This window comes from Rhagoletis pomonella, unplaced genomic scaffold (assembly GCF_013731165.1).
Source record: "Rhagoletis pomonella isolate Grant_MI unplaced genomic scaffold, Rhpom_1.0 Rhpom_scaffold_00003, whole genome shotgun sequence".
Taxonomy (NCBI): Eukaryota; Metazoa; Arthropoda; class Insecta; order Diptera; family Tephritidae; genus Rhagoletis; species Rhagoletis pomonella.
The window spans coordinates 81,069,247-81,084,869 of NW_023458557.1; the positions used below are offsets into that span (position 1 = coordinate 81,069,247).

The following is a 15,623-nucleotide window of genomic DNA, read 5'->3' on the forward strand; positions in this document are numbered from 1 at the left end:
TAAAAAAATATATGCTCAATTGGGATAGTAAAAGCAGAAAATTTTCAAAACGATTTTATAAATGAGTGTGTTTCATTTAGTATGAAATTTTGTGTAAGTATGCATTTCCACATTTACATTAAACAGAAAATTCAATAAATAAAATGAAGCTGATTCTAATGAGATTTTAAATATTTTCATATTTACAAAAACTTTCATTTCAAAGATGTTGAGTTCTATCAAATATGGTAAATGCATAACAAATGGTTAATTTCTTTGTTTACATTTTTTGACATTACAGTCAGGTATGAGAGAGCTCGACTGAATTGTCACTTCTACCTTGTTGAATATGCCTTGACTGTAATGAAGTAAATGGTAATGGGTAAAGTAATGACTGATTGCCTGTCAATCAATCACAGGTTAGACGATGTGCATATTTTTGAGTTTTGACCTCCGACTGAACCACTGTGCATTAGTTGAACTTGGGTGCACAGATTCATTTCTTGCGGATTTTCGACATTATTCAGCGAGCTAACCATACATATTTACACACATATTTATGTAGATCACTAAAACACTTTTAAGGCGTGTAAAAGCCAGGGTTCTTCAGACTTGACTAAATACAGTGTAGTTAACGATTTGTAGCAGTTTAGGATTTTTTAAATAATTATTTAATAGCATGACGTACATATTTATGTAAGTAACCAAGAAACCACACCCCATTCCACATAACTTATTTAAAAAATACATACAAATGGTTTTCTTTAGAAATTCTTATTATAAAAAGTAAAAGTCTACAGTGTCATGAGATTTGGTTGATATTTTCAATTAAAGTTTCATTCGATTCGATTTTTTTCGCTTCACATCCGGAATCCTGTTTGTGCCAATCCGCTGTTTTTGAATAGACAGTCGCCTCAATAAGTCTATAGGACTTTCTCGATTCACAATTCTGGCTAGACTCCAATAGGTAATGATACCAGTCTAGTGTATTAATAGCTGGTCCCTCACCACCCAAATCGGGTGGTAAAATATCTTTACTGACCATGCTGTGTAAGGTGGTCAAATTGGTGCCATGTACCAGTAGACGTCGCTTTATTTTTTCATTTAAGAAAGGTTTTATCACTCGCAGAACGACATCCACATACCAAGGTTGTCCTATGAAATGAATTCCTTTGAATTTTACTGGCATACAATCCTGTAATAAAAAATTATAGAAATTAGTAAAAAAATATTAATTTAAATATTGATCATAGTTGATTTTTTTGTGATGATGCGAGATACCAAAAAGAAAGGGTGCACTCTAAAGGAAAGCTATTAAGAGTTGAGAATACTAGGGCGCGTACATTCTCAAACCGAAAAAAGGCAATGAGACCCAAGAGTCTTGGAAGTTAACTCCAAAAAATGCTGGAGTCAAGTCTAAGTCTTGCATAACTGAGCTTTAAAGCAGAATTATAGCTATATGTTAATCCAGGTCATAAGCTATCTGCACGCCAAATTATATTTAAAGAAAAACCAACACACCTTTTCACAAACTCACTCACAAACTTTCATACTTAAATTTATTAAATTCATACTTAATTAAAATATTCTCCAAATAGATACAGCTTTCGTAAAATCTCAGTCATTACACATTCCCACATTAAAATATTTTATATAACTTGTTAATTAATTTGATTTTGAATTTCTAAACGGAGTCAACACCCTTTAAAAATATTGTTGAAACAAAGCTTTCTTCAACCTCTCTCGTTTGATACCCATATCAAAATATTTCGTTTAACTTGTTAATTAAATTGATCTTAACCCTTTAAACAGGTGGCAACCATCTTAAAAAAATATTCTCGACACAAAGCATTTTTAACCACTTTTCGTTTGACATATTTGTTGTAATATTTTATTTAACTTGTTAATGGATTGATTTTAACTTTTGAAAAAGTTGGCAACTCTCTTCAAAACCATCCTATATGTTAATCCGGGTTATACCCTACTTGTGTGCTAAACTTAATTGAAATATGTGCAGCAGTTTTAGCGTGAAAGAACAACAAACATACTAACACTCTCATAAACGTTCAAATTTACAAACATATGTATTTACATAAATAAAATAAAAATTTTAGAGGAATCTGGATATTTGTGAGCTCACATTTATTAAGCCTTATCCTGAGTTTCGCTCGAAAAAAAAAATTCACCCGAAAATTTGTCATCCGTCCATAGTAAAACCATGGAAACCAAGAGTGCAAAGTGAACCGGTTCGGGGAAAAGGAAACTCATGATAAGGCTGATTGAAACCAAAAGTGCAAAGTGAACCGGTTCGGGACGGATGAAAACTTTTCGGGGAATTTTTTTTTCGGGCGAAACTCAGGATAAGACAGAATAGTTGCGTTCCTTATCTCCCAGAAATAGTCCGAAGTAGTCAGATTTAGTTAGAAGTATTTTTGCTGGCAAAATCTTGAAAAGTGTCAAACTCAACTGAATTTGAGTTAACTGAAATAAAAGAATAAACGAAAAGTGAGAATAATCTGACAACTAAAAAAAAAGTGAATTGAAAATGGAAGGAGGCAAAAAATAATTGATATAGTACGTAATTATTCAGCATACACGGTGCGCCCGACTTGGTTGGGATGTATTTGTGAAAATAGTTGCGTTCCCTAACTCGCAAGCAGTTGCAACAATTGCAGGAATTTACCAGAAAGCGTACCCGAACGCAACTTATATGTGTTAGTTACACCGACATGACTCCCCTCCAGTACTTCTGGAGTCAATCGCTACTATTGAACCGCACCTGCACCGACTCCTAGGTAAGTAGCTACTCTATTAACCCGTGGTAGTGCACATGGTAGTGCAGAGTCGAACCAGTCGTAAGCAGAATAGCGAAAAACTACGACAGAGGGCGCCCATAAATCACGCCAATGACTACTTTAGTAACTCCCGGTAGTGCAGAGAGAGCCGATGGTGACTACCGCCTAGGACATTGCCTTGTAAAAGTAATCGATGAAATACACTGCAAGTAGTCGGTCGGTAATTGACGGTGTTTATCAGGTAGCTACCGATTCAGCAGTCCTGTAGTCACTCCCCCGTACTGCAGGATCCTGACATTACTCTGAATGATTCAACTGTGTGTAGTCGAAGGCGAGTCAACACGTACACAAATGACTCGCGAGTCAGACGCACTGTGTATGCCGCCTATAAGCTTGTGCTTGTGCTTGTGTGAATATGTTTTGTACATACATTTCTGTTTTTATTTGACATTAGTTTTGTTGTTGGCATTCTTTGGGCTAAAAATTGGGTTTTTTTTGGGTTCCTTTACTTTTTCCTGTTATTCTCTTTTAGTGAGCGCGCATTTTCCTTACGCTTTTGCATTTTGACACTTTTCATATTTTAGTCAGAAATGATAGAGAATGCACCTAATATAAGCTCTGATCCAATACTTTTCGTGAAAAATCCGGTAAAACTGTCAAACAGCAAAATTACTCTCTGAAGTGAGAGTAAAAAGTGAGTAACAACCAAAAGTACGGGAACAAAAAAACCATTTTTCCTGTAAAAACGTCAACCAGTGATTGCTTGACACTTTTCATAATTTTACCAGAAGAAAAAGTTCGGGTAAAATCTTGCAACTTCATTCTCTACACAACTCTCGAAAAGTCGCTCTCATTTACAGGATTTTGGAGTACGGGAACATTTTTACTGCAACTTCCTGCAAGTTTGTGTAAAATCCTGTAAGTTCATGGAGTACTGGATCAGAGCTATAATTAATGCAAGTAACGCATATTTCAAATAAAAACTGCTAGAAACACTAAATGATATATTATATATATATTATATATCCTTCGATATAGAACCAAATTTTTGACCATTTTTAAGAAATCTTCAAAATAAGTTTTGTAGATCGCACCGATTTCAAATCGTACGATATGCAGCACATGCCGGTTTATTTTTATCCGCTGCTGAAAGGTCACATTGATGCTATCTAGTTTTTTTCGGGTTGTTGGAATGTCGTCGAAGTGCACGACTAAATTTCCTTTCATTCAATTCAAATCGATTCTATTTGATGTAACCAATTTCTAAACCGTCGCCTGGGTAAAAGATTGTCGTAAGCGCAATTTTGACGATTTTTAGTTCTAGACGCAGTTATATATTTTGAAATAAGGTCTTTCGATTGGTGTTATCAGTTTTCAGATATCTCCTTTAGTTTCCGAGATATTGACTACAATTTTTTCTATAACTTAGTAAAAATTTAGTTAGTGATGCAGCCATATTAAACTAATCAATATCTTAGAAATGACGTTCTCCATTTTTGGATATCTCCTTTAGTTTCCGAGATATTGAATAAAAAGTGTCGTTAATTTAGTAGAAATTTTGATCACATTTTGTCGTATTTCATACAATGTGGCTGCCAAATTGTGGACAAATGACGCTTACGACAAAATTTTACTAAAGAATCCTTCATAAACTCAAAGGTAATTAACATTAAACATTAAAAATTAAATAATTTAAGAATTTTGTGAACTAGTAACATTTTCAGAGACTTTGGGGAATATCTATCTTCGCGTTTTTGATAAATTGCATTCCAAACTTCAATCGCGATTTCCCAGGCGACGAAACCTCAATCGAGAATATTCCGCTTTGCTTTGTTGTACGCTGCGCATGCGGAATTTCATAAAACGGACTTTTTTTTTGCTCTTACATATCTTACGAAAATCTCGATGAGTATAAAATTAGCCAATTTTACAGTCCTTATTATTTCTTCCGGCTAATAAATTCTTTGAGCATTCTCGACAGCCACGATAACTGCAAGAAATACTACTTCCCTGCAAAAAATTGTGAGATTAATCTCTAAAGAGAGTATTCCGAGATTACTCTCAATCGGGTACAATTGGGCATTAATTAGTCCCAACTAGTCTCTTTCGGGTACTAATGGAGGTTAATTAGTCTCGACTCATCCCTTATGGGTATAATTGGAGATCAATTAGTCCCCGACTCATCTCTAACGGGTACTATTAACGATTTAATGATATGTACGCACTTAGTAAATGAAATTTCATGTGCGGCGTTGGCACACAGAGAGAGTATTCGCCTAACAAAACTGAGCGCCCCGGCTCGAATCTCAGCTGGCGCAAATTTTTATTTTTATTTTTTAAAAGTGAATAGTCGCTTTTTATACCCGTTCGGGTATAAAGGTGAACAATTAGTCTCTTCATAGGACATGCTCGAACAAAAGAGAACAGTTCAGTCCATATAAAGAGATCAAATGTGGTATTAGTCGCATGCTCCTTTGCGATTGCTCCCGGAGTCATCTCGGATTAGTCCCATTTTTTGCAGGGTTATGACTCATTTACATAGATATGTACAAACACATGCATATAGAAATGTACATACAATATCTATAATACTTTTTGACACGGAATTTAATATTGTCGAATATCAGCTAGCGTTATCTAATTGGCCCTTCCCATTTGTGGAAACAAAATTTGGTATCATCATCTGCATGTTCGATATATCTTGGGATTCAAATATGTAGATGATACGATAAAATTTTAATGATAAAGTTTTGCACACTCATATATATGTACATATGTATGTATATATGTATGTATATATGTATGTACTTATGTATATATTTGCAATATATGTAGGTATGAAATATTAAAGTACCCTAAAAGCAGTAAATTTTAAATGTATTTGACTAATATTTGCACTACACTGGGCACAAATGTATGTACATTAGACTGCATCACTTCCCATACAAAAAAAAAGTCGGTACTGTGTTTTCATTGGAATTATAAAATCTATTAGATTTTAGGACGTCCACCAAAATATTTCGGAAAAAATTTAGTTTTTTATGAATACAAATTTTCTTATACAAATCTTTGAAAAAGGTTAAAAAACAGCATCAAAAATCATATTATTACGATTCAGTTCAAAGTTTTTTTAAATTTTTTATATTTATATTCTTATGCAAATTTTAAAGCTCAAACCGTTTTGTTATTTGAGGGGATCTTTTCAAAAAAAGATCTTTAAGAAACTATTTTCATTCACAAAAAAATTCATTTTTGAAGGTATCCAGCTCACTTAAATCTTAATACTTTTCCGAAATATTTTGGTGGACGTCTTAAAATATAGTAGATTTTGTAATACCGGTGGAAAACCGCAACTTTTTTTGGTGATGCAGTCTAATGTACATACATGTATGTATATATAATGTACATTGTTCATACAACTCATACATACATATTTACATTAGGATGGTCCAGTTTATTTTATATAAATTAAAATTTCTTTTTGAAATATTTTGTAGTCCATATAAACAAAGGTAGTTTCAACCCTTTTATAAATTCTTTGAGCAAGAAATTCTTTGTATGTATATTAGACCATACCAGAAAAAAGTACGCCGTACGCCTCTGAGTCGAAAGGATTATTGCAAGGAAATTTCGGTTTATTTTGCCTTTTGAAGCTTTCGTCATATCTTCGGCTTTTATAGTCGGATCTTAAAGCATGCTATATCGATGTTCTTATGCCGAAGATCATTTTTTTCTTCCAAAGTTGATTTACCTTAAGTACCCCGTTCTAGGACTTTCGCACCAGATCTCAGTGCTTATCACCGTAAGGTACCACCCTAATGTCAGTAAATTAAAGCTCGCCAAAAATTATTAAACTTTTCCTTATTCGAGTAGAACTATTTTAAATAGATTTTTTATATTGCCGAATGTACAGTGGTCGGATATATTATAGCCGCACCACATTTTGACACATTATTTTTTTGTTATTTAATTTGGTTATTTTTCTTATAAAACTATAGTTCATTATTTAACAAAACCCGTATATATACAAGTTTCAAGCTTTAGGCAATATTTAAAAAATTCAACAAACTTTCGTAAAAGTTTCGAGCATTTTTAATTAGATTTCCTAGAAAGATTCTGAGTACGCAATTTTTCAGCCCGTTGAATTCTAGTGGATTAAATTACAAATTTCAAATGGCTAAAAAATACCGTAGATTTTTTAGAATTTTTTTTGTCCCTTCAAAATAACGAATAAACACAATTCATTCTTGTAAGGTGGTACGGTCTAGCGTAACGGTAAAGTGGTCGACGGTTAACCGCTGTCAAAATTAAAACTCACAAAGGCATATGGAATGGCTCATAATTGAGGCGCCAGCGTTTTTGCCGCCGACGTTTTTCGGGGACGCCACAATGTTGATTTTACTTTAATAATTTTTAATTATTTTCCCAAGTTTGCCAATGTTCTCATCCATTTTTATTCCCAGCAAAGAAGAAATTTTAGAAACGAATTTTTGATCGCCATAATTCGGTTGAGATGGAACTTTCGAAAAAAAAAATCAAAATAAGAAAGATTAATAATGATGTATTTCATGGAATTACAAGTCTGCACGTCGTTTTATGTAAAAAATTTGTTGTGTTTACGGCTTTTTGCATTTCATATACATACATAGGTATGTATTTTTTTTCTAGTACAATTTTTTTTCTTGAAGTTCACTGCGGGAACTTTTTTTTGCCAATTTTGACAAAAATGTTATAGTATTTGTTGGTTTTTCATCAATCATAGATACAGCTAATTGAAAAAAATCAGATGCTTAATGCAAAAGTTTTCGAAAACAGTGACTTTTAGATATAGAAAAAGGAATAATCAATCAATCCACTTTTTAGCAGCAAAAATACTGAAATCGCCATTTACGAAATATTCGAAGCTTTCGATGCTACTTTACTGGGGCTACTTATGCAGGTATGCTTGTTTTTCAACTTAAAAAGAAAGCACGTTTTTCTCGTAGATTTTTTTTCTCACAGTCACTAGGACAATACTTATTGGAGAAAAATGACACCCGAAGCTATTAATAATATACTTTGTATGTAAATACAATAATGTATGTATGTATGAAGGAACAGGGTTCGTCAAGCATAGCTAAAATAAGCGGCACCCTAATATTCAGATATGAAGCGGTTTTTAGCTTTTGAAGAATACAAACAAAACTATTAACTGATTCACCAAAAATAAAGTTAGCAAACAACAGGTGATCTGCATTACACTGTAAATTTCTAAAACCAGACAAAAACCATAGATAAATATTCAAGAGATTTGGTAAACAGCTGCATACGCCTCTGGTCTTTGCATAGGCAACATTCGAGTATGGATACTTATGTACATATGCATGTAGTAGAAAAATATACGGACTCGTCAGCAGGGAAGCGAGTCAGGGGTGTTTTCCCCGGGCGCGGATTTTGAAAAATATGTATGTATGCGGACGCCGATAGATAAGAACTGCCAATAACGGTAAGATAAAACATAACACAACAACATATCGGACAGTTATGCATCTATAGAAACCGTAATAATTGGCCAAAGTTTTGGATAGCGAAACACAGATTTTCCGATTACAGTACCAGCGGCTCTGTTAATTACCACGGCCTACATATGAAGACATGAAATTTGATATAAGAATAATTTTATTTAGGTGAATAATGAATGAATACATACCGGAAGTTACTATATAGAGGACTACGGCTATTTACACGTACTTGTATCCAATTAAGGCATATAAGTTAAATAACGCAAAATCTTGAGAATATAGTGAATAGGTTCGAGTTGATGGCCGCCCTATAATATCTGTCAGATATCACATCAGTGTGTAATTTAACAGCTCAAAGTAGATTGGATCTGTTCAAACTTATCGGTTACCGAAAAAAGCAAATATTTTTTTTTTTATCGAAGAAAACGAGGTTCGATTACTAGTCTGAACAAACAATTTTTTTCTATGCAATAGCAGCCAGACCCGCCAGAAAAAGATAAGCCTTTGAATATATTTTTTGAAAAGTCGTCTCTTTTTTTTTAGGTGAAACTTTTTAAACGGTTCAAAGATATTTGCGTTAAATATTTAATGCCACGTGAAGGAGGTATATGGCCAATGGCAAGTGAAAAAAAAAACTAAGGACTGCGTTGAACGCCACTGGGAGCAGGGAGAGACAAAGGCAAAGATAACGACAAGAATAAGCATAAGGATAAAGTCAAAACTGAAGACAAAGGCAAAGGCGCAGTCCCAGGCAACGACAAATACAAAGATGCAAATGTGCCCGATGAGTGTCCGGCATGCGGAGCGACACCCCACGACTCGAAATATTTATTCGCATGTCCACAAAACCCCACACAGCTAACGCCTCTGACCCTGTGGACGGACCCTATAGAGGCTGCACGCTTCTTAGGTCTTCAGTTAGTTGAGCTTGACGACAACGACTGAGATACTAGCCGATGTGGGTAGGGTTGTTGTAGCCACTAGAACAAGAACAACACCAATAAAGACAAAGAGAAACTATGTATTGCCAAACGATTTTCCTCGGGAACGAAAAACTGCTGTGAAGATGGCACAACGCCGAAACCCGTTTGTCTTCAAACCAAATTTGGCAAGGGATGGCGGAAAATCAATCGATAATAAAACACATTTACATATGCCTACCATGTCGGAAACACAAGCAATCAAAAAGATAAAAACAGATTTTAAAATACAGACAAAGAGCAATAGACCATTTCCACTAAGTGCTTAAGTGCAGTTAAGAGTCCAGGTAAGTTAAAAAAAAGTCAGCATGGTGTGATCAGCAAAATTTATTTCTTAATTTTTGCTTTTTTGCTTTCGATTACCTGTACTTTATATGAGCAATTACCCCTTTCGAGTTGTAATCTCCTTTTTGCAAAATAGGCATAAACTGCTGTTAAGACTTGGTGGAAATGAGCTATAAGATTGACACTAAGATAAAGACGAAGAAGATGAGGAAGCTAAGAGATGTAGATGAATATTCTTATAAAAATGAAAAGAACATTAGAATAATGTCAAGGATAAGGACAAACGTCATTATAAAGATAAACATTAAAAGAAGATAAAGATAAAAACAAAGATAGAGATAAAGCTACAAAAATAAAAGTTAATATACACAAATATCAAGATGAAGATGAATATACTGATAAAACTTAAGATACAGATAAAGTTGAAGACGATGATGAAGATGAATATGACGATGAAGTTGTGATTGAAGATTAAGATTAAGGTTATCTACCACCTAACATACATATGTACATACCTGCAGTCCTTCAATCATCAATTTAAGCGTTTTCGCTGAGATATGCGTTGATTGCTTATATGTAAAATTCGTCCAATCAACAATAACAACAAATCCCAATGCTTGATTCTCAACATTCTCCAATAGCTTATCCAATGATAGCAACAATGCTCTGAACACATCCTCCATGCTATATTTATTTGTATCCCAATTGGCGGCCGCAAATGTTAACACCTTACGCCCCTTGCGATCGCGTTGTTTCAGTACAGATGGATTACCATCTCTTAAGGAAGTCTGTATGTTTTCATCAAAAATACTGAGTTTTTGTAAAATGTGCTTATTATTCTCTTTGTATAGTAAATATTTAATAAGTAAATCTAAAGCTGCTTCACAATCGAATTTCTTTGCATATAAAAAACGATTTAGGAAACTTGTATCCATGCAACAGGATTTATCGCGTAGTGCCAAATTAACGCTGGCCCCAATCATATCACGAAATAAGTATAATTTTCTATGTCTATCGCGGGCGTCATTATTACTGAAGATTTCTTGTCGACTATCGATGGTCCTGGGAAGCCTATAGTTTTGTTGTATTTTAGTTTGTGCTTCGTAAAATTCGGACATGGTGAAGTCTGAAATTATACAATTATATAATAGATAATAAAATCATAATAAATATAAATATATTGTAATAAAGGAAACAGTAGAACAAAATGACCCGTTATAGTTGCTGTTAATATAACTCTACCTTTCACAAACTTCCAGTTAATCTCCTCAAACAAAAGCTTAGAATCATTACATGAATCCTTACAGGTCACCGCAGGCTAAGAGACCATCTACTTCCTACTTGGGAATCGGCTCGAATGATCTCGTGTCATTTCTGCGACTCAACTAAGGAGACGCCATTGCACCTGCGCCTTGAATGTGATGCCGTATCGAGGCGACAAATGAACAGCATCGTGCACTCCTGAATATTATATCTTGTGACTGATTTCAAGAATCTAAATTCTTAAGGTTTCCAAAAACGTATCCGCAAGTTATGTTACCCATGAAAATGTAACTAGACGATGTATAGTAGGGCTGTTAATTTTTTCGCTTTTTACGATCCCGGGATTTTCGGGATGTCGTTATCACAATCCTGGGATCCCGGGACTTAAATATTCATTACTTTTCAACAACTCAAATCGAAAAATTGCTTCTATCTCTCCTACCATAAAATAATTAATAAATAAATGGGTTTGAAACCTACTTCTTTTTTCTCTCTGACGTCAGGATTTATTTTATTGTAATTTCAAAGATATGATTCATTCCAAAAATTATTAAAAAAATTCAATGCAATGTAGAATAAAAATATGGGTACCAAATGAAAGAGGAAATTTATTTAGAACTTAAAAAACTTAAAATTGTTTTTGATTAACAAAGAAGATGTTAGAAGGACGAAATTCCTTAACCTTCAATTTTTTCAAAAATAATTACTGCAAATTAGCAAGGATACTCAAAGACAAAATTTTAAATGGACATTTTCAATACCTTTTCGCCCTTATGCAACAACTTTAATATTTTTCAATTCTACAGAATATTATCTCTTATTTGGTACCCATATTGTTAATCTATATAGCACGGAAATTTTTAAATAATTTTTGGAAGTAATCAAATCTTTGAAATTTCGAAGTACTCTTAAAACATTATGACGCCAGAGAGAGAAACTAAAAACGTTTTGGGTGTATATATATTTTTTGTGCAAAATTGATTTTTGCTCGGTGTAATCCTTATTATCATTAACTTGATTTTCCAATGCAATTTCTTTTTTTTTTTTAATTGAGAGATACCGTTAAATTCTTATTGTTGTTATCATTAACTCGATGTTTTTTTTTTGAAAATGTGACTTATGCTACTTTCAAAATAAACTGCTCATATATCTAAAATCCGGTACTAAAATCTTTGAGATAGTTTCACGATACTACGACAAAGAAAATAGGATAAGGATTTTTTGCAAGCAGTTTCTTCCATACAAATTATGTTCGATTTTTTTTTTTTTTTTGTGTATGGAAGAAAATAAAAACGTCGTCCGCAAAAATCAACGCTTTGTTTTCTAGCTATGTACTTCAAACTTGTACTCGCCTTGGCCAATTCATCTGCTCTGTCGTTGCCTTCTTTATTCCTATGACTGGGAACCCAGGCAAGAGAGATAGATATGGACTGAGACGCCGGTAGTAGCTCCTTCTTGCATTCTTGATAGAGGATATGATATTTTTGGTGTAGTATGAACTACATTTTTATAAAAAAAATCGAAAAGTTATAAAGGCGCTGGCCCAATGCAGGCTTGCTTTGCTTGCTTCGCTTTGAGAACTGTCAAAAGTTATTTGGAATATACTAAAACGTATGAAGGGTGGCCAAATGGCAGCTTTGCTTCACTTGCTTTAAGCGCCTCAAAGTTTCAAATAGGTAAAAGTTTTATTGGAAAGCGTTTCGTAGCCTTTTGACAAAAAGATATGTTCCCGTTCTAAATCAATTCAAACAAACTGCTCCATCTTTTTATGTACAAAAATTTTCTTACGTAATTTAAAAAAAATATATGTACATATAATATTAGTAACTCAAAGTTTAATAAAAAGTAATCTATTTAACATGTCGCTGGCATAAAGTGAAAAATTGCTAAGTCCAGTTTTACAATTTTACATGGACTTTGAATACAACATTTTGCGTGTTTAAAGCAAAGCAAAACTCCATACAAATCAGAAGGATTAGATCTCTGTTAAAAAAAGTACCTTAATCCTTAATTTCTCTTACTCTCTATATCAAAATTTGAGGCTTCATAAAATGTAGACTTATCAACTTTTCACACAAAGCTGGCGATATTTATGATGTCAAACTACTGGTAAGTCGTCTCTTGAAAAATCTATTTTTTTTTTTTTAGTTTGTTGTTCTTAATAAATGTACATATAGTTATATATGTATGTATAATAATTACCATTCCTTTGAAATGCAAAAATTAATTCACATTCATTTAAAAATAAATCTGAAAAAATTGTTTTGTATTTCTTTTTTTTTTTTAATTTTCTGGAATTTTATGGCAAAATTATTCTTAGTGTAAGGAAACAGACCTTGACTTTTTAACTACACAGCTGGTTGCTTTGACAGCGTTCCAAGCCGCCATTTGGCCAAACGAGTTTTTGAAGTAAATCAAAGCAAATTAAAGTAAGCAATGCGTGCAAAGCAAGCCTGCATTGGGCCAGCGCCTTAAGAATGAAAAACTTTGCATATATGTAGTGCGAAAAATTCTCTATGCCTATACTTTTGTTCGTCACTATATATAAAATTTACATATCGTGACCTCAATTCACAAAGGCCCCAACCAACAAATTTTCCTATTTTACAGGAGAAGCAAAAAACGTTATAAAAATAATATCAATAATCCCTATTTAAAAGAGTTGCATGTAACTCCGCTGTTTTTGATACTATCACTTTAAAATTTGTATTGAAGGTGTATGTTTAAGCGACTTCCAAGAAAGGAGGAGGTTAAGAAGTTCGTCGGAATATTTTTTTATTTATTTATGTTACCGCATAACTTTGGACCACGTCAACCGATTTCGATAATCATTTTGCGTCGGAAAGGTAGTGTCTCAGAGGTGGTTCCATACTAATCTGGTTTAGATCCGATCATATATATATATATATATATATGTATATATGTATGAGACTTGAAGTCGGTTTTGTTTTTTTTTTCAAAAATTACTTGTATTTAATATCATCAAAATGTGAAAAACGCAGTTTCGAAAAAAATGTTGGTTAGGGCCTTTATAAATTAAGGTAACGATATATTTAATTAAAAAAAAAAAAAATGTATTCAGGCTTCAGTAGCAAAAATTGTGTGTAATTTTACTTCTCTGCTGCAAATATTTGGCATATGTGTGTATACATATATGTATTTCTGAAGTGGTAAGGGGAATGATAGGCTTATTCACCATTAAATTGGAGTTGCAAGTTTAGCGGAGTATTTCCTGCTTTTAATTAAAAATACCGTGAAAGAAAAAAATTGTTTGTACACATAATTATCAGCAACAGTGTACGATTGCTAGCAACACAAAGTAAGATATACACACTCATACTTAAATGCTACCAAACAAGAAAAAACATATTTTAACTACATACATAAATACGTACTATGTACAAATACATATGTACAGCACAGGAAACAAACGCGATATTGATGACACGCAGTATTTATGTACATATTATGTATGTACATAGATACGAAATGTTCTGTATAGATAAAATAAAGTTCAGTTCGATAAATTTTTTTTCGAGGCTTCGATCAATCAAAGGGGTTTTGCGTATCTGCGCTTTATTGTTGCATCGTAAACTTATGTATGTATATCATATATGCAGGTAATGCTACCCATTATTTCAATGACACGCGCGCAAAAAAAAAAGAACCAAAAACTCAGAAACACAGACGTGAACTGATTTTAATGCAACAGCTTCTGTTTCGTTTTTGTGTAACGAGGCATTTTCAAACTTGTTCTGGGATTATATTTTCTCACTGCTTACACATAATTGTAATGTACACATATGTTATATATTTGTTGTTAATTATATGTATTGTATTTACCCGTTTTATAATCAACCACAAAGAAAATCAACGCTTCATTTACAATTTTCTTGATCTACACTACCTATTGTCTGTTCCATGGCGATGACTAATACCTGGCTTAAACGTGATTACGGCTTTCTCACACAACTCACTACATTTTTTTTGTTTTTGTATTATTACTCTTTGCGCGCTAAATAAATTTTGTATTTTATCGGTATTCTCACCGCGTCGAGGTACTAAGTGAACTAAGCATACGCTCGGAACTGCCATTTCCGTCAGTGCCGCGCATTTTTGCCACCAAACAAAGCGAACGTTAACTTGGAAAGGTATTGGAGATTCTCGCAAAATGCCAATGGTAGAAGCTTTCAGCGGGTCTTAGCTGTTAGCTGTAGTCTCAAATGAGCTGCCACAAAGGCATGTATTTGATACTTTGCTCACATGCACATACGTAACTACATATGTAAATCTGTGGTCATAAGCAATAACCGCCTATGTTGAAAAACGCTTGAATTCGAGATAAAACATTTTAAACATTTGGATTGTAATGTTAACCTTATGGGGAAATCAAAATATATTCGTCTATAACTTTTTAAATAGCCTAGCTAGCGAGCTGGGGATTTCACATACACATGGAATAGTAGTTGCGGTATATACGATAGCATATATAACTAAATTCTTTCTTAAGTCGACTTATGCTTATGACCACAGAAATATGGCTTCGTTGGGAGAGGAGCGCAGTGCTCATTTACGTTAAAGAATCGTGGTAAGAGTTATAGCGAGCAAACATACATTTTTCAAAGAGATTTACAGATACCAGGCACCTGTAGCGGAAGCTTATGTTAATGGCTGATAGTTTGAATTACGAAGACCGTTACAGTTTTAAAATTGTTTGAATTCAAAATTCATACAAAAGAACGAGAGAGTGCTTAGTACGTATTGAGCATCGATATAAAATAATTGTTGTTAAACAAATCATACATACATAAATGTATATA

The 15,623-nt window shown here is 33.5% G+C and overlaps 1 protein-coding gene across 8 annotated transcripts; it reads right to left on the bottom strand.

Annotated features, from left to right (window-relative positions):
• Positions 1 to 731: 731 nt before the first annotated feature.
• On the bottom strand, positions 732 to 15,009 carry LOC118735644 (clavesin-2-like). Of its 8 annotated transcripts, none has more exons than XM_036465507.1 (3): positions 14,742 to 14,983; positions 10,056 to 10,666; positions 732 to 1,174 (listed from the first exon to the last, which is right to left on the bottom strand). In XM_036465507.1, the coding sequence occupies exons 1-3, from the start codon at positions 14,896 to 14,898 to the stop codon at positions 782 to 784; spliced, it is 1,161 nt and encodes a 386-aa protein (XP_036321400.1). In that variant the 5' UTR covers positions 14,899 to 14,983; the 3' UTR covers positions 732 to 781. The 8 variants fall into 8 exon arrangements, with proteins under 8 accessions (XP_036321400.1, XP_036321402.1, XP_036321403.1 ...); XM_036465509.1 differs by having other exon boundaries at positions 734 to 1,174; positions 14,853 to 14,983; XM_036465510.1 differs by having other exon boundaries at positions 735 to 1,174; positions 14,711 to 14,835.
• Positions 15,010 to 15,623: the final 614 nt, after the last annotated feature.